Source organism: Pelecanus crispus, chromosome 13, assembly GCF_030463565.1.
Source record: "Pelecanus crispus isolate bPelCri1 chromosome 13, bPelCri1.pri, whole genome shotgun sequence".
Taxonomy (NCBI): Eukaryota; Metazoa; Chordata; class Aves; order Pelecaniformes; family Pelecanidae; genus Pelecanus; species Pelecanus crispus.
The window spans coordinates 23,201,398-23,221,272 of NC_134655.1; the positions used below are offsets into that span (position 1 = coordinate 23,201,398).

Here is a 19,875-nt window from a genome sequence, read left to right on the forward strand (position 1 = left end):
TCTGTGGAAAACAAATCAAACACTCTTTCCCAAGTAGCAGGAATTTCTAAGCCCTGTCACCTGTTGTAAATAGACAAAGCGTAGTCAGTGTTTTTAAAGATGACAAGGAGGACACGCAGTGATGTACCAGTAATGAACTCGTAGTATGACACAGTGACGTGTTAAGCATCAGACGTAAAAAAAACTCTACTGCTTGCACTTCCAGTTGGCCGTTCCAATTTTACAACCGCACCCATTCTAAATCCCCTTTTCATTACTGTTCCTTCTTGTACCACATTCAGCGTCTAAACCGAAGGACTTTTGGTGAGGACACCTTAGATCCATCTGTCCCAAACCTGCTCATATTGAAGCAAACGGGGCAAACCTCTCCCACCTTCAGCGCTACAAACACTTTGCGACCCGTCGGTGGAGTACCAAGGGTGTACGTTTCCCTTTCCGTAATTCAGGAGCTCTCTAGCATGATTGCCAACAGCATGGCGACTTTCATGGAGCAACCGGCACAGGGAGGCACTTATGTGACGTGTTTAAAACTTATCTTTGGTAAACACTCACACACACAAAAACTTGTAACTAATGTTTTACTTCCTGATCATAAGAGAAATCTTCATTTGCTACTAGTGTATGTGTGCAGGTATCTAAACATATACAGGCCATTGCTAGTATAAAATATTTTTTTCAAATGCCACTGCCGAGGATTTATTTTAATTCACCTTAAAACAACGCAGTCCTGGGCTTTTTGTTTTTTCCCTGACTCCGTTTATTATGCATTAAAGCGTCTCTGACCAAGAACAAATTAGCAATAGAAAGCAAGCCCTATGTGCTCAATTTTCACCTTCTTTCTCATTCTATTACCTACTTTTTCAAGACCAATTTAATCAGCATAGTTGTATCTCTTACAACTTTCATTATCTGTCAGGCAGATCCTGGGGTCCAACGCTGCGTTACTCAAGCAGCCAAATCTCTCACTCGGATCAGTAGAAATTTTGGATACACAAAAATGCTGAGTCTGCTCTTGGTAGGGATGTTTCCTGCTAACCGTTACTAAACAGTACTCTGGTGAGGAGAGAGACCTCACGTCTCTAATTGGACCTGAAGAATGATCAGACCAGAGCCTGTAAAGCAGAGCTCAAACCACCAAGAGACAGCCCACCAATGCGTGTTTTCAAAAGGTGCTGCAAATAAATGTTGCTGGAACTGCATGGGGATAACTGATGGATGATCTACTTTGATGTGCCCAGTACACTATCCCTTCTAAAATCAGGCATTTCTACGGAGAGGTATTTCATTGGCTTAATTTTTCATTTACACCATTTAAATTTTGCTTAAGAATTTTTTTAGAACACAGAACATAGTGCATTTCATTTTATAAAATTAGAATAATTTATATCCTTCTCTTTTCGTTGGGAAAAAAAGGTATAGCCCAAACAGACATAGGGGTACAAATACTTCATGAATGATAGCCGTTTCACTTATTTTACGGTCTGCTTAACGGTGATTTAGACATTGATCAACCAAATAACTTTGGCAACTTGCACAAAAATATGTCCTTAGATCAGAAGTGATGATCAAACTTGCTTTAATGAGGCCTTTATTAGGGAAAGAGAGAGGAGTGTAAGAGCTGAGGAGGTTATCATGTTCCTAAACCATGCCGCTCTGCATTGGTATGTGAAATGGGTATGGCTGGTAGATGACAGGTGGTTGTCCGTGAGCAATGTAGTAATTGCTGAAGTTTCTGTCACTGATATATGGAGCAGGCTGATAATAGCATGTTACATTGGCTGCATTTGGGATGATATTTTGTTCTCCGAGTACTTTTAAAGCCAGAATTGTGATCATATTCAGAGTTTGTCTTCGTTCGTGTCCCATGAGACAGACAGTGCTCTCGTTTACGACTCCACGCAGAGTCATCAAGTAGTCATACTTGCTCTTCTCTTCCCCAATGAAGTGGTTGCGCAGATATGACTCAATTTTCCTTTGCTGCTCAGCAACATCTGGAAAATCAATGAAGAACCTGGAGCACATGTAACGTTCCAGAGATTTAATTTCAGCGTCATCTGCTGGCTTAAAGTCACGAACCAGGAGATTGCTGTACTTCAGGAGGCCACCTCCTCTGATTTCCTCCGGGTTCCTTGTGGAAATCAGTTTGTACTTTAAGTGGTCCATTGCTTCGTTGAAGTCTCCGTACATACTCTCGGCGATGACAGTGGGGTGAGAGTCTTCTGTCAGTTTGCAGTCTGTTGCTCTGTAAACATTTAGGATGGAGTCCAGTATGATCTGGAAGGAATCCACGCTAAACTCAAACTGCCGTCTGAGCGAGTTGACGAACTTTAATTCTACATTCTTGCCGCTGTTGTTTGACAGCGAGATGAGACTCCAGCGATCATGGTCGGTGGAGACTTTGACCATCTTCTGCACATAGGCATCTTTCATGGTCTGAGCAGTGATTTTTTCCTTATTAACACATTTTGGCAAGAAGTCCAATAGGCAATTAAGAACTGCTTCCTTAACAACCTGGAACTCGAGCTCACTTGGAAGTTCCACCCCAAAAATGATGTCTAGGTCCTTGTAACTGGTTCCGTTCTGCTTTACTAGGATGTGACTGGCTGTCGAACCGTTCAGGCGGATATCTCTAACATTGATTTGCTTTTCAATGAGCTCTTCCTTTACCACGTGAATGATATCCTTCGGCTTTACATCCAGCGTTGGAAAATTTCCTCTCCCATGAATAGGTATGACCTCAGCTAAAACTTGATCCAGGATTTTAATCTGATCCCAGGTGAGACTACTGAATCTGTGGTCTAAATCCTCAGTCATTGTGATGTCGGTTGGCTAACTAGGGAGAAACAGAAATTAAGAGAAGAACGTTAGAACATGCTCAAATCCAAGAGAGTCCGACATTTCACCACGCTATAACAAACACATCTCTCCCTTCTTTGGTGCAGTGACAAAGCAGTTCATTTTAGAGAGACACAATCCCAGTTAACAGTCTGAGTCAACCACTGCACTTGTCACAGGCTTTTAATTGAATTTTAATGTACTCTGGTTTTAATCCTGCTGAGAAACCATTGTGTTATTGTATAATCCATGACTCAAAGTAAATGCAGTAAACCATATAGACTTCATTTGAAACTACTCAAAAGTTAATAACATGAAATACTTGGTGGTCATAATGAAACTCCAAATAAATTTCACTGTGAAGAGCTAAAATGAGCAAAACGAGCAAATTTGTTCTTTCTGTCCTGCCTAGAAATCTCCCTCTATCTTCAGTGACTTGCGTACTTAAAACTACTGAAAGACCAGGAAGTTTTTTTAAAAAGCAGGAATGATGCAACATGCTTGTTGTTTATCTAGCCATATGCCTTGGATGTACTTTAGCCTCTATGGATCGTCTATACGCATGCATCCTTTAATACCACTTGTTACGGTTTAAGAACTGGGTATCTGATAATTGTTAAGCTGTTTCCACTTTGTTTCTGAGGCAAAATCTTTTCCTTCTAAGCCATTAACCATGTTCCAACATTAATGTACCAGTGCTGCAAGTTATGGTTTGCAGAACTGATAAGAAAACCCCTTCCCGTCTGCACTGGAAAACTTCTCAAGAAAGCCTGTAATGAAGCACCTATAGAAGACATGGGATAAAGCTCAGGCTCTGGAATTCCTCAGTTTAAAATTATATCTTGTCTTCATATCATCATATTTAGCACTCTGATAGACCTTAGCACGGATAATTTATTTACATTTTACAATGAGGGGAAAAAAAGTGCAAGCTCCCCAATGCTGGTTTTAAAATATTTCTAATTGATCATATGCAAACTTTTTATTTTAATTAAATTTTTGCAATGGGAATCTGAATGCTTTATTTTAAAAATTTTATTTATGTATACTGTGAATATAATTAATAACAATCATACAATTATATAATTACATGTGATTACAGTAAGTAAATAAGAGGTGCATTTAAGAAACTACAAAAAGCATTGTTGGGCATTAGGTGTCCAAGGGGTAATGAAAGATGCAAATCTTCATCTGTCTCCTGACATTAATGTCAATGTTACAGAAAAGAAACAGTTCAGAGGGCTAAAAACCTGCCAGAATCCATGGGCATCATTTCATGCTGTGTCCCCTCTCGCCTGCTTATGCTTCAGCGGTTCTTTTGGGGTAGTTAATGCTCAGACGGTTAATCAGAAAGGTTTATTGCTGAATCCTGTCATAGCATTTTTCAATACTCTTTCATAAATCGCATGATAACTCACAGGCAGGTATTGCGATTTACTGATAACTTTCTGTTATCAGTAAAGCCAGTGCTTGGCTGCTGTGCCTCACTGCCTTGAGCCTGAAGCTGTGTTTGCTGCTCTGAGCTACAGGTGAAGGAAGAGAACATTTATGGACATGGCAGGACCTTCCTTCATTGATCACAAGAGCAAAAATTCTTTAGTCAATACAGTTATCTTGGGCATTTCTTTACTGTCCTGAGTCAGACATGGACATCCTCAACCCATGGGAAGCTGCTGTTTAGACATCTTATAGATGGAGGTACAGATACTGAAAACAACTTTGATTACTGAAAGGCATTTCTTTTTTTCTGCACAAACATAATTTTGCTTTCTCCTTTAATGTTGCACATCTTAGTTAAGGCTTAAGAATATTTCTGTTGGGTTTGTGCAAGCTTAGTTCAGAGAGGATTCAGGTAAACTGAAAAGAATTTAAAAATAAGTGCAATGAAGTCTATGTTACATAGCAAGGGGGTTTAAATCATTGCTGTTGAAACACCACCTGAGCACCTACGAGAAAAATAAAACTAAACATCACTGCATTCCTTAATATTGCATACAAGCAGGATAGGAATTATACCGTGACACTGAACTTCCTGATCTATTTTCCACAGGAAAACTGTGCAACCCCTTGTAGGTAGATGGCTGTTTCTCGGGAGGCAGCAATCGGGACCGCTGCCCAGACGAAGCTGTGTCTCCCAGCCCGGCTGACACGAAGCTGGAGTTTGGAGGGGCTGAAGAAAAGTGACTGGAGATGCGCAACTCAGGAGGTGTTCAGGTGTGATCTGAAACGGCCCAGTGAGCAGTGTGAAGGAAGGGACTTTCAGGTACCTGCCAACACTGCAAACCTGCTGCCGCTGAAATGTTTCTGCAGACAGATGGCTTAAAACGTATTTTTTCAGCTAAAGCTCAAGAACAAAAATAAAGTAAAATCATACTGAGTAATAACACTACCAAAAAGTCTACACTGTTGTTTCTTAATCAGTAGTGACTACATATGTATGTTGTCATATATTTTCCTCCCCTCGCCTTCAGATTCCACATTCTGGAATATTTTAGTAATTTCAAGTAACTTGTGAACCGACAAATGGCTTGGGAATATTACAGAGCTATTTTTCACATACTTCTACTATAGTTTCAGCTCCCAAGTAAGCTAATCAAGAGCATATGTAATTTGAAGCACCTTTCTGGCCTCATTACAAAGAATGGAGCTAACCATATGTCTGAAGTTAAACGCATGCTTTCAAAGTTGGCTAAATCAGGACCAAAGCTGGAAATGAATTGCCACTGAATTGACAGTGTGAAGGTCTTGGATTCAGTCCTACAGTTCTGGCAAATACATGTTGTTCCTGGCATTGTTAACGTAGTCTGTAACTCCAAATACATAACATGTACATTTATATATATTTGTATACACGCGTTCCTGCAGGCATTTAGAAGACAGGACATTCGAACTGAAAAGGAGAGAAATCGCCATCCACAGCACTGCGCACTTTACATGTCTATGACTTTAATATTAGCTAGTTACTATGATGATTCCATGCTTATTCCTTTATTACCACAAGCTATTATTATGAAAAACTTTTATCCGTCCTTCATAGCCCTTATGACATCCCAGTACATTTTTATCGTCAAAAATAGCTGTTACAGAAAGCCACTGCAAATTTTGGAAGTAGCACAACACTGGGTGGAGTGAGAAGGCTGGGAGGAGAGGTTTTTGTATAAACTTTTTTGCTGCCGTGTTTGTCTTGTGTGTCAGATTATGGTAGACCAGCTCTAACAATCTACTAGCCAACTCAGAGTTGTCAGAATTGTTGTATAAGCAGTAGTTTTTGTTATGTGATTTGTCTGATATTGCGAAACTTTGAGAGAGCTTTTCAAGGTTAATGCTGCGATGTAAAAGAAAGGGCTTAGAGAAGGGAATGTAGAAATCCAATCCCCTTTTTTAGCAGAGGGACTCTCTTCTAATGCTTTTTGAAAGTTGGAAGATGGGAGTATCCCTAAAGAAGCTTGGAAATCCTTCCTTTATTGCTACATGGTTTTAGTTATTTTAGATTTTATTGCAATATACATAGACTTAAAAATGACAGGAAAAGGTAATGTCAGTAAATATCTCTTTTGTGTTGAAGAGTCGTACCTCAAAATGTTATTTCTCTAAAGTGATTCCTGGAGAATCCAGTGATGCTTTGTGAGTTCAGAGTCTCAACATTAATGTCTGAGAAACGTCTTACGATAAATACTAAGAATTCTGTGCTGAAATAATGTCTTCAACTTTGACAAGTAAGGAAAATGTCCTAGGAAAAACAGGAATTAAGTTGTCAAGTATATAATTAATTTACAGATAGACCTAAATAAACTTGGTTTTATTATTATTATTTGCTAATTTGCTTCCAGTTTGCAACCCAGTACATATCCCTGCACTTTCCTAGAAGGACTTTCTCTTGTTCTTTTCCTTAATCTTGTCTGGCAACAAGAACAATTTCCAGGCAATTTTATAGTCATTAGGAAGCTTATTTCTTAAAGCAGTGGCAAATTTATTTACCGAGGTGCTCAGGCTAACGTCAGGAGTTATTATTAATGCAAGTAAGCCTCAGTTACAATAAATCAGCAGCAGTATTGAGGCTACAATTAGTCAAAACACTGTGTAAAACAAGAGAGATCAGGGGATGAAGGGAAGGCAACTCACTGCAGGTGACCACAGCAGCGACAAAGCCGAACACAAGCGAGTGCTGGGGTTGGGTTGCTTAATGGGCAAAAGAGGCTGGAAAATGGCTTCATTCTTTGGAAACTGCTGATGTTTGCCATGGAGGATGATCCCTGGAGGCAGCTATATCTCACTGCCTCTTGGCCAGCAGCAGCATTAGGGTAACCATATACGTGACGCAGACTTTGAGAGCTCTTACTTGCTGGCACCACAGTCCCAGCCTTCCCTAGGTCTGCCCTGCTGCACGCTGTCAAGGAATTCAGCGTCTGTAACGTCTTCCACATGAATACCTAAAAGCATTTCATGTGTTTCACATTCAGTGTTTTCCTATCTTAAAGTCCGTACATGGGCCAACGGAAGGCTGCATAAAGACTGGCGCTGTGGCAGTGAAAGGAACAAACAAACCTTTGAAATTGTGCATTGAAAAGAGGGTTTTTCTCCCTCACTTCATCGGTATTTGTAACTTATTGAGACTTTCTCCTAGTGATTTTTCTCAAGCTTTTTTGTTTATGGGATTTAAAATGTTACTATAAGCTGCAACAGACCCTGAATCCTGCCTGATTTGAGATCTCTGCCAGATAAAGCAATGAGGAAAAGTAGTTTTCAGGGTGTTTTCTTTTATGTGTACTGGCTAGAAAAGGACAGAATAAGATGGATCAGACCCAGTCAAGTTTTGTGATATATTATCCTGACTATAAGGTTAGAAAAATATTTTCCTGATTCAAGTTCCAACTTGTCCTTGAGTGGTCACCTTCAGCTGACAAAGTGGTTGCAATGTGGAAAAATGTTTAGTTACTGTGGGATCATTAAACATAGTTTTGCTATTTTTTATTATTTATTTTTATATTGAAATTGGAGGCTTTAATTTTCTCTAGCCAGGTTTGGACCAGACAACTATCAGTTTGGTTTTACAATGATGCTAAAAGATTTAGTTAACCACCTCTTAGCACTCAGCTTCATCAAAAAAATAAAAGCAGATCTGGCTTTACATCTGAATGAAGAAAATCTGCCACGCTAATGATAGGTTTGATGTTCCACATAGCTTTCATAGAAACAGATACTTACAGTCTAGAGGACAGTCTCATCAAATTTAGCTCATATTTTACCGATAAACTGTTTAAGATTCTCTTTTTATATACTCTATAATGTTGCTTCAGTGTATTTTCAAAGAGTTTGCAATGTGCTCGCATTCTCCAGCAGAATACATCTGAAATAGTTTTTGTGCAGCTGCGTTAGCTCCATTCTCTTCCCTTTGCTTTTATCTGTTCTACAACAATTATATGGAATACTTTAATGCTCCAATTGTCTTTACTTTGTTTGCACTTGAAGTTGGTTGCGAAGGGACCTTTTACAGATGAAGCAAAATGTCTTGTCAGCTGCCGTAGTAGCCTTGCTTTTGGGGGTTACCTCAGAGATGCTCAAAGTGACTATTGCAATTCTCCCCTTAGACCTCTGTGTTGGTTTTGCTGCATACACATTGTATGCATCACTAATGATTTCCATGATATCTTGCTAAAGCTTTATTTTAATTCCAAGATACATTTCTCTATTAAGCTGGACATTTTTAAGTATTTTGCACACTCACTGACTTAAGGACTGCAGCTGGCATTAGCTCTGAAGGCAAGAATGTCAACTGCGGAAGGAGTCCCGGTCATAATTTAAATGCATATGAGACAAGTAGAAGCAGTAAAGCATCTGGGGCATCCTAAATGGGGACATATTTAAACTGGTTTGACAGTGTTTTTTACGAGTTTTTCCTTCCATTAATGTTAATGCATGCAGCGAAGATACCGTTTATTTATCCTGTTATCACGAGATAACGCATGAGTTGCCATAAGTTTTCAGTACAGTTACCATCTAGTTACCCTGAAATAACAAATAGTAACTCAAGGCCATATGCTCTTCTCCCGTGAGATAAGGTTGCATGGTGTGCAAGATACACTTAAGCAGAAAGCAGTTTGCTTGGACTTTGCCACAGAATGTCACCTTCAAGGGCGGAACAAGTAAGCAGAAAAGAAGGAGGGACTTGTCCTACCTTTTCTCCAAGCCAAGGAACAGGGAAAAGCAAGAGAGTCATGTACCAGCCCCTTCTCCCAAATGAAAATGATTTGCAGAGCGGTACAACCCAAGGGCAGCCGTACTCTCCTATAGCACAAAGCTGGGAAAAGGACCCAAGTAGTCTACACCTCTACTGGAACGTTACAGGATATTGGCTCGATGAGCTGGGAGCTCTCAGGAGGGAAAAAATAACTAAGGAGTTTAATTTGGGCAACCAGTACGAATACATAATCCATATTATGTCATCCTGGAGATTTGGGTTTTTTTGGATGTCGAATTTTTCCATCATGACTCACGGTACACTCGTTCTTAGCTGCATGTGGATCCCCTCACAAGGCAACATTTTCAGGGCCAGATATGTTACGCCTTTGTATCAGTTCCCGCAACACATGAGGTTCCTTCTTACACAGCCTCCGGGTTCAAACAAACCAAGCCCTTGTGAATAGCATGGTATGAGGCACAGTCAGTCTTCTCATTTGCTCTAAAATACTTTAATAACTTTTAAACAAATAGGTGTGATAGGCAATATTTGGTCTATTTGGGGCTGTGGTCATCACTGAGAAGTTACTGCTTTAGGTAAAGATTATTTGTGCTACCGAATGCATATGATGGACTAACTCCTGAATAACGTTTCCAGAGAGAATGCAAAATCCCTCAGACTTACCGCGGCAGGATGATTGGCAAGCATGTATTTCAGCAGAGTTAATAGGATGACTCACTGGATCCTTTGGTAAAAGTATGAATTGTCATCTTGTCGCTGACAAAAACACGAACCTCCCAGGGAAAGCTGCAGGGGAAAAAAAAACCACAACAAACAATAACATTCATTTTGAGATAAATGTTAAATACCAATCACCTGCTGTACATAATAAATCATGCATTACAACTTGGCAGTCCTGCAGTCATAACAATAGCCTTTTAAGTCGGAAATGATAACATAAAAGCAGCAGAAAGGCACAGAAGTGCTTGTAAAGTCTCTGGGTTTCAGGTCATGCTTAATCCTCTGCAAGGATGTTAACAGACTTGCTATTGGGATTTTGAATAAGAATTTGATGTTATTAATAGACATGCAAATTAGTAGGGACGTAGTGGAATCATACAAAAAAAAATAGAGCTAATAACTCAGCAAAATTAAATATTATGAATTGTGTAGTGGTTTCATATTCTTTCTAAAAATGCGTGCAGATGACAGGAAGGTGTTGTTTCCTGGCAGACTAAGTTGTAGGTTCATTTACAGTAAGCCCAGGATTCAGCCTGTTACTGGAATTTCCATGCACAGAATGGCCCATTGACTGGCTATGCAGGAATTACAACTATTTTTGTAAATATTTGTACGCTATCATAACGGCACTTTTTCATCTTTCGCACTTCAAAGACGTGCTGACAGCTAGGTAGTCCTTCTTAGGCTTTCCTTCAAAAACCTGCATTCCGGCACCTCATCCCATGAAGTCTGTAACACCTACATAAGGTTCCTTAATCCATCCCGAGCAGGGTCCTGTCCACTGTATGATTTGATATACGTGTGAATTTACTCCTTGTTGCTGAGTTGTGCTCCACAATCTCATCTTTTATGCCGAAAGTATCTATGCTTCTGAGTAAAGATAACTTTGCAAGTATGACTTGAGTGTAAATATATGTGCCAGCTGCAGGAAAAGCTGAAACAATAACCCAAGGAGGTATGGACTGTTTTATTAAGAATATTATGGTTTTTTTCTCCACGCTACAGCAGTCAGATTTTTGCCACTGAACACGTTCTTTTTACCGCTGCCAGAAGCCCAGTACTTGGTTTCCTCACCCTGTGCCCTGCCATGCCAGGACCTGTCTGCAGCTTTCATTTGCTTTCCAGCTCATGATGGGCTACTAGTTGAATGAATGCACATTCCCCAGCTTGCTCCCCAAATCCATGCGGTGATGGCTCATGTTTGCAGCTGGGAATAAAGGGCTAAGTCTGGCAAGGGCTGAGCTCTGGTTAGTCTGAAAGTGAGAAGCCAGTTACGTGACAAGGAAAAGAGGTTCTGGACTGCTTAGGTAAAAGAGTCTCAGCATGTGGAGTCTGGCCTCCTGGAGGAAAAGTCAGGTAAGTATATAATCAGTTACTTTAAAAAAAAAAAAAACCACCATCATTTAGTCTTTTCAACAACGAGCTATTGTTATTTCTTCCCGTGTGAGGGTGGAAGGTTTAATGGATATACGATATGCATTAATGGATATATCATCATGGTAGAATAGATTAACACTAGCGTAGGATTAATGGCTTCCCCTTAGGGGAAGGTGAGAAAGACCTTTACATTTTTTTGTAGAAGAACACCCATTATTATATAATACGTTCATAAAAGCAGCAGCTGAGATTGATGAAGTGCTTTGGCTGTTGGGACATTATTCTCAATGGCTGCCTTTTATTGGCTCCATCATTACAGGAAAAAGTGCATCGTTTCATTATGCTGTAGTCGTGGTTCCCAGGATTTTTCTAACTGAAGTAAAAACAAAACTAAAAATGACTCTGTCAACAATTACCTTGCATCTCAAAGATAATATTTTCCTATTCCTGAATTCAAAATGTGAATTGTGATGATACGCACCAACTAACTCATTTCAAAGTCTTTTACCAAAGTCTCTGTGCACAACGAGCAAAAGACTGTAATGAGAACCAGCGGGGTCTAGGAGATAACTCATGCCGCTGCGCCTTGGGTTTCCCCCTCCGACACGCCGTGCCACGGGTACTGCTTGAGAGCACCTTCCCAGTCGGTCACTGCTTCTGGGTGCCCTCGCTCCCAGGTCCCACCATGAGGCACATTGACCCTCAAACCTGTTGGGTGCCTGCATCTCCCATGGGCTTCAGCGAGCGCGGAGGCCGCTCGGCCACCTCATCAGCTGACCCAGGGCATTTCAAGGTGACTCCCCCGAGTCGGCAAGAACGAGAGCCAAGGATCCTCTCCCCCCTCTCCAGAGATGCTTGCCTCCCTCTTCCTGCCCGCCGGCTTTCAAGAGCAGTGCGTGATCACTCTGCTTAGCTCCTCAGACTAATACCAAATTCTATTTACTCACTCAAGATACCAGTGACTCAATCCGAAGCTCACTTATCAAAAACTCTCATTATGATGACTAAACTGCAGCAAAAGCAGGCAAGGTAAAGAATGAAACAATCCTCCTTTTCCATCTATTAACCATCTTCATAATTATCTCTCCTCTTCAGATGCCAGAGGAAGAGGGATGAGCTATGCAGTGTGCCATTACAGCCCTAATTCTGGGCTGTTTTCAGGGGATAAAGGGTGTTACAAAGTCAAGGCTCTCCTCAGAAACTCTCCAGAGGCTTCCTCCCCTCATCTACACCAAGGGAGAGACCCGGCGAGTTACAAAAGTGGCAGAATGTCCCCAAGAACCTGTCCTGTGGTACGGCCTTGGTCATGAAAGCATTAGAGGATCCCGCCAGGTTTGCAGTCGTGTCAGTTTTGAGAGGGTTCCAACACAACACGCACAGTAAATTGAATGGATTTCTTTTTTTTACCGATCATACCAAAAAATGCTGTGCCTTGCTGGAAGCTGCATTTCATTCATTCAATCAATGCAATGCTTTTTTTTTTTTTTTTTTTTTTTTTTCCCCCCTGGATCAGTACTGAGCCACTGAAGTATCAAGGGTGGATTTTGATAGTACATACAGTAGCACAATGGATTTGGAGAGTTTTCCTTGGGCTGAGCCAGAAAGCTGAAGACAAATGCACTCATGTTCCATAAAGCCCTCCCCGCATCACTCCCGCTCTGCTCTGCATATTTTGTAAAAGTATTTGCTATTAAGCAATTACCCTGTTTCACTCCAGAAGTATTTTCATTTTGTGGCAGAAGACACGAACTCCGGGCACAGGCTCCGGGTTGATTTGGTCAGCAGTCTAGGATCCCTCCAAATAAAGGGCCTTCGTGACTGCTACAGCAAGTGGCGAGTTTAAATTGAGTTGGAAAAAACCTCTGGATCCTGGACCAGGCTTGGCAGGCACCCTCCACAGAAATGAGTCTCTCGGAACTGATAAGAGGGCAAGCTGGGATCTTATTCAAAGATTACTATGATTCCACTGTTTGTTTATATTACTATTTGCATTTAATGTATCATTCGTATTTTTAGGAATTACTTTCCCTACTTATATTAGAAAGTTATTCTCTGACCACACAATACAGTAGTGGGATTTCCTTGTAATACTGTTTTCCCAGTTTTATGAGTTACATTGTCAAAGTGGGGAAAAATATATGAATAATTTATTAACTTCAGAGTACTTGCTGTACAAGGATTTATTCTTAATTCTGCATCAGTAAGAGCTAGGATTCCCCTAGAAAATAGCTTTTTGATAACTGAAATGTTTTCTAGAGTTCCGTGATAAAGTAAAAAACTGCGTAACTCCACTGAAACTACATCAGGAAAAAGGGTTATGGTTGCAGCACCAGGCTACTGCTACTCTTTCGTGGTGAAGGCAGCACGAAATGTCTCTGATGACATTATTACTAAAATGCAGAGAAAAGATAAAGCAATAATAAACCAAAGAAAAAGGCTAAGGCCCTGCAGCCACGATGTGTGTATTCGTGACTTTTCCATCACTATCAATAATGCATAACGACCATCATGCTGATGACGACACCGGGTTTTGAGAAAGACTGAGTCAAGCCTTCTATCACCAAATGTGAAAAAGCATTCAACATGACATTGGATGTCAATAAGACAGGACCTGCTAGATAAGCAAAGATCCAGCAGAAAGGGTAATGGAGAAGAAAATCAGCTGATGTTGGCATAAACTGACATCTGCTGTACCAGTTTGTAGTGTTTTATGGAGGAAAACCATTCTTTTGTTAATATGTACTGAAAGAAACAGGGTTTAGGGCCTCAAAAATATCTTGGCTTGGCTAGAAAAAAGCTGAAATGATGGTTTATCTGTGAGCAATTCTGTAACATGAAGAAACCGTGTTCAATATTATGCTCAAATTTTACAGCTATCTATATTCTCCCTTTAGGTACGACACTAATTCTGCATGGCAGTAGACAATAGGTACGTTGCTGATTCCCTGTGGTATCTTAGATTCTGTACTGATGCTTTCAATAATTATTTTTCCATGAGGATCATGGTGGCAACAGGGAAAAGCCAGACTGTAACTTTCAAAAGATTTCTTTTTTTTATGTTTGAATCCCAATGGCATAAATTCAGTTCTCACACCAGAAGTTGCCCTGGTGTAAATGAGAGCAGAACTGGCCCGGTAGGTGCCTGGCTGGGCACCTGACTTCAGTAAGATAAATTCTGAGCTCACTTCCACTCTGTGTGGACCATCCCTCACTCCATGGTACCTATAGTTCGATGGTGAAATTTGATTTGGAGTTTGCCTGCAAATCATGTAACTGTTTGTTGAACTTCATCCATTAAAACTAGTGGGAGTTAAACATAGACATGTAAGACATATATATGACATGTAAGACATACATGTGTCTTAAATCCATAAGACAAATTCTATCCCCACATGCAGATGACCATCACGCTACCGGGAACTCGACAGACACTGCCAATAACCTCAGGGGGACCCACCGAGGGCTGCTCAACATGAACCAAAGAGGCAAAGCAGAGCCCAAGCTACCAACATTTTCACCCCTTGCTATGGCCGAGCACCGGTGGCACAGACCAAACCCTTCCTGGAGGTGAGGAGCCCTGATTCACACCCAGGAGTCCCAGAGCTGCAGCTGAGGATGGAGTCCCATCATCAGAGCCCAGAACTAGGAAGGCCATGAAACCAATCCGGCTTAGGAGCATTTTGAAAACACGGGTAGAATTTCATTCCTTCAAGCAGTGTTAATTACTGAATGAATTTCCACTGCCAGCCTAAATGCTGCTTAATTTACTCTCCAAAATAACTCAATCTCAATGTGATTTCAATGTGATCTTTCAAGGAACTCTGTCCACTTATCTCTCCCTGACTTATAGCGGATTCATAAATTATCGGACTCTACTGCGTCAGCAGTTACTTCTGAACTTGAGTGGGAGCTGTTGATACGCTCTCCGGGGCAGGAATTTAAGTTCAGGCCTTTGCTGGCAAGGGTCGACGTTAGACGTCTCTCTTTCTGGCAGCTGAATCATTATAGAGCACGTAGTCCTCACTACAGTGCTGTATGTCTGATGCCTAATGAGGCAACAAAACTAAATTTACTGTAAAGTTATGGCTCTAATGCACAGCTGAGCAGGGACGGTGTGCAAGCAACACTACCACGAGGTCAAAGGTCTGCAGCAACTGCAAATTAAAGGAATTATTACCGGTCTCTTGAAACTAAGCTGTGGGAATGCAAGAGGGCTAAGATATAAAGGAGGAGAAGGTATAATCCAGACTCTGCTGTTCTCCCCTCCACACATCAGGCACTTATTCCTTCCTCCTGGATGCTGCAGCCACAGCACACAGGAGGAGGAAAGGACAGGGGGATCATTTTTACATTTCTGAATGGGGCATACACAAGTCACAACTGACTCTAAGGAGAACACAAGAGCATGAAGTGTGGGAGACTCCCTGCCCTCGATTCACTTTAATTTATTATTCATTTCGTGGCCTTTAATAGCGATCCACATCATTATTCATACCTACCTTGCCGCTTTTAATAGGAGCCACGAACAAACTATTGTTAATGCAGCACGCGGAAGACAACGTGTATGCCTGCATAGTCAGCCACGCTCTTCTTGTCGGCAGCAATAAATATGGTAAAGCTTTGCAGCGGCCGAACAGATGCATCTAAGAAACATGCTTGGGGATGGGAGAAGGCAGCGAGCGCAGGAGAGTGTTTTCCTGGCTGGGAAGACACAGAATACTGGCCCGGAGTTGCTGGAAACCGGTTGTACTTTGCACGCAGGCATACTTATGTGAAGAGCACTTCCAAATAGTTTAGGGCAGAGGATGCCAGCTCGCTGCCTGACCGTCACGTCCAGGCTCTCACCTCCCTGGGGAACATGCATGGCCCTTTCCGAATACCTAGAAAAGGCCTAAGATACTAGGGCTCCTTTATGCCAGTATTAGGGCTCCTTTATGCCAGTATTAGGGCTCCTTTATGCCAATATTAGGGCTCCTTTATGCCGATGCTAGGGCTCCTTTATGCCGATATTAGGGCTCCTTTATGCCGATGCTAGGGCTCCTTTATGCCGATATTAGGGCTCCTTTATGCCAATGCTAGGGCTCCTTTATGCCAGTATTAGGGCTCCTTTATGCCAATGCTAGGGCTCCTTTATGCCAGTATTAGGGCTCCTTTATGCCAATGCTAGGGCTCCTTTATGCCAGTATTAGGGCTCCTTTATGCCAATGCTAGGGCTCCTTTATGCCAGTATTAGGGCTCCTTTATGCCAATGCTAGGGCTCCTTTATGCCAATGCTAGGGCTCCTTTATGCCGATATTAGGGCTCCTTTATGCCAATGCTAGGGCTCCTTTATGCCGATATTAGGGCTCCTTTATGCCAATGCTAGGGCTCCTTTATGCCAGTATTAGGGCTCCTTTATGCCAATGCTAGGGCTCCTTTATGCCAATGCTAGGGCTCCTTTATGCCAATGCTAGGGCTCCTTTATGCCGATATTAGGGCTCCTTTATGCCAATGCTAGGGCTCCTTTATGCCGATACTAGGGCTCCTTTATGCCGATATTAGGGCTCCTTTATGCCAATGCTAGGGCTCCTTTATGCCGATATTAGGGCTCCTTTATGCCAATGCTAGGGCTCCTTTATGCCAATGCTAGGGCTCCTTTCCTTTATGCCAATGCTAGGGCTCCTTTATGCCGATATTAGGGCTCCTTTATGCTGATGCTAGGGCTCCTTTATGCCATCTAGACAAGATGATAGAGCTTCCAGCATCTAATCGGACAGCAAGCTGCCAACACCACGCCTCTACTACTTCTACTATTAATTTGGTGAGGCAGGTCTTGCCTAAAATTCAAGAAGTTGTCAGGGTTCATGCAAACGAACGCTCGCGGTCAGACCGAGCTCGCGTGCAACGAGAACCGCCCCCCCCCCCCCCCCCCGCCCCGCAGACATCGCCGCCAATTTGCCGAGCCGCTCTTTTTGTAAGTTGATGAACTTTTCACGGAAAACGCCTTGCGAACGGCCGAACCCCAGGCCATCACGGCAGGTTTCGCAAAAAAAAAAAGTTTTGTTAACTAAGGCCGACGGCTTCCCGCACTCCGGCGCGCACCCGCCCGGCACACCGGCCGCTCCGTACCCCCGCACCCCTCGCACCCCGGCCGCCGCACGTCCCCGCCGACCCCCGGCCCGCGGACCCCCGCCGCCCGCCCGCGGAGCGCCGCGGGGCTCGCCCGCCGCCGGGCCCCGCTACGGCCGGGCCGGGCCCGGGGGGGGCCCCGCAGGCCCCGGGGGCGGCGCGGCCGGGCGCGCACTCACCCTGCGGGCCAGCCCCGGCCTCCGCCGCAGGCCCCGGCGCTGCTCCCGCACCGGAGAGGCACCGCCGAGCCGGGGGCCGCCGCCGCTGCTGTCCGCGGCCGCCCTGGTGCTGAAGCGGCCCGCCCCTGCCGCCCGCCCCCGCCGCCCGCCCCCGCCGGAGCGTAACGCGGTGGCCACGGCAACGCGCGTCACGCCGCCCCGCGGCGAGGAGGGGCCGCCGCGCCTCCCGCCCGCGCTCGCGCCCGCCGCCTGACGGGGGAGGCCCCGCCGGGCCCCCCGGCGCCACAGCGCCCGCCCCGCTGCCCCCGGGCCCGCCCCGGCCCCCGGGTGCCCGCCGCGGCGGCAGAGGCTCGGCCTCAGGGGAAGCGGGAGCGGTGCGAGTCAGTGGAGCCCCCGCGGGTGCCTGCGCGCCGGCTGGAGGGGCCCGGGGAACCCCGTGAGGTTCGGCAAGGCCAAGCGCGGCGGCCTGCAGCCACCCCCGGTATCCACGCAGGCTGGGGGATGGAGGGATGGAGAGCAGCCCTGCGGAGAAGGGCTTGGGGTGCTGGGGGTGAAAAGCTGGACGTGAGCGGGCAATGTGCGCTGGCAGCCCAGAAAGCCAACCCCATCCCGGGCTGCATCCCCAGCAGCGTGGGCAGCGGGGCGAGGGAGGGGATTCTGCCCCCTGCCCCGCTCTGGGCAGACCCCCCCTGCAGCCCTGCGCCCAGCTCTGGGCCCTCGGCACAAGGACACGGAGCTGCTGGAGCGGGGCCAGGGGAGGCCACAGAAATGCCCCGAGGGCCGGAGCCCCTCTGCTGCGGGGCCGGGCTGGGGGGGCTGGGGGTGCTCAGCCTGGAGAGGAGGGGGCTGCGGGGAGGCCTGAGTGCGGCCTGGCAGTGCTGAGAGGGGCTGCAGGAAGGGGGGGGCAAGCTTTTAGCAAGGCCTGTGGTGACAGGACAAGGAGGAATGGGTTTAAACTAAAGAAGAATAGATTTAGACTGGCTATAAGGAAGAAATGTTTTACACCGAGGGTGGTGAGGCACTGGAAGGGGTTGCCCAGAGAGGCGGTGGAGGCCCCATCCCTGGGAACATCCCAGGCCAGGTTGGACGGGGCTGTGAGCACCCTGGGCTGGTTAAAGCTGTCCCTGGCACTGCAGGGGCTGGGCTGGGTGGGCTCTAAGGGTCCCTTCCCACCCAAACCATTCCATGACTGTGATTCTATGATTCACGTGGGGTCCCATCAACTTCACAACCAGCTTTTCCCTACCATGACGGAGCGGGGCGCAGACCCCTGAGGCGGGGACATGTCTGCCACTGGCCCTTGCGTTTCACAGCCTGCAAACCCCCCGTCCATCTCCCCATCCCAACAGCGATGGGATGAGAAACCCACTCGGGCCGGGCTGGCCTGGCACGGTGGCAGAGGTCCCGTCAACCCAGCGCCCAGGGAAGGAAGGTCCCGTTCACTTGGCGGCGGACAGTTTCAGCCTCCAGTGACCCATTTCACAGCTCATGAACCCCAAGAAATGACTGAACAAAACTTCTTTGGTTCTGAGATCCTTCCTGCATGAAAATCCGGTGGGTTTGGCCCCAGTATTTGTGTTACAGGAGCACTAGGAAGACCCAGCCGAGGTCAGACCCTGGTTATACACTGGAGATAGATACCTACGTATCCATAGCAAGACGACATAAAGTTGCCAAGGGAATCTCAGCAAGGAAATCTGAAGTTTCAGGGATGCAAACAGAAGGGTTAAGGTGATTTACCTGCAGCACAGCCCTTCCCGCAGCGGAGAGGCGCTCGGCTGCTGCGTGGCCGGCGGCTGGAGGACCAGGATCTCCCTCCACCGCGGCTTTGCTAGGATACGGTCCCTCTATATGCAGTCCATATGCTCCTTTATGTGCACTACGTGATGTCACTCACTCACTTCTAGTTTTAAATGGCAGATTTAGAAAACCAGGCTTTCCAGCTGGGGGCTTCTAAAATTTATTATCTTTGGTCAATTACTTATCTGGCTGGATGGAATAAACCCCTGCGTGGGATGAGGTGATGGCATTTGTGCCTTTTTTGGTCATTTCCATTCCACTGTAATACTAAATACCTTACATTTGCTGTTGCACAGCGTCTTAAGGTTGCTTTTTGCCACTACACAGAACTAAAATGAGAGATAATTTACTGTTCTGAGAAACTATGCCGAATGGGTAAGCCATGATTATTTTTGAAAAAAGTGCAGATTTAGTACTACGGTGACTCATAATAATGAGCATACCTTGGAGAAAAAAAAAGGTTATGAAAGTATTTTAAGCTGCATTTTATCATAGGCAAATATATATAATAACCTTAAATAGCCGTGTCTGTACTTTAACTTACAGCACCCAGATACTTCTAGGCTGGCTCTTGGGTATTACGCCAAAGCGAGAGCTTCACCTTTTATCTCAAAAGAATCCGCTGCAATGAAGTAAGACCCTTGTTAAACATAAAAA

General features: G+C 44.6%; 1 protein-coding gene across 1 annotated transcript; it reads right to left on the bottom strand.

Moving 5' to 3' along the window:
- Nucleotides 1-1,638: 1,638 nt before the first annotated feature.
- On the bottom strand, nucleotides 1,639-2,814 carry TENT5D (terminal nucleotidyltransferase 5D). Its single transcript, XM_009488360.2, has one exon. It carries the CDS (start codon nucleotides 2,812-2,814, stop codon nucleotides 1,639-1,641), a length of 1,176 nt encoding a protein of 391 aa, XP_009486635.1.
- Between the last annotated feature and the right edge of the window lie 17,061 nt (nucleotides 2,815-19,875).

Coding starts and splice junctions, on each gene's coding strand:
- TENT5D (XM_009488360.2), bottom strand. CDS start 2,814: ATGACTGAGGATTTAGACCACAGATTCAGTAGTCTCACCTGGGATCAG.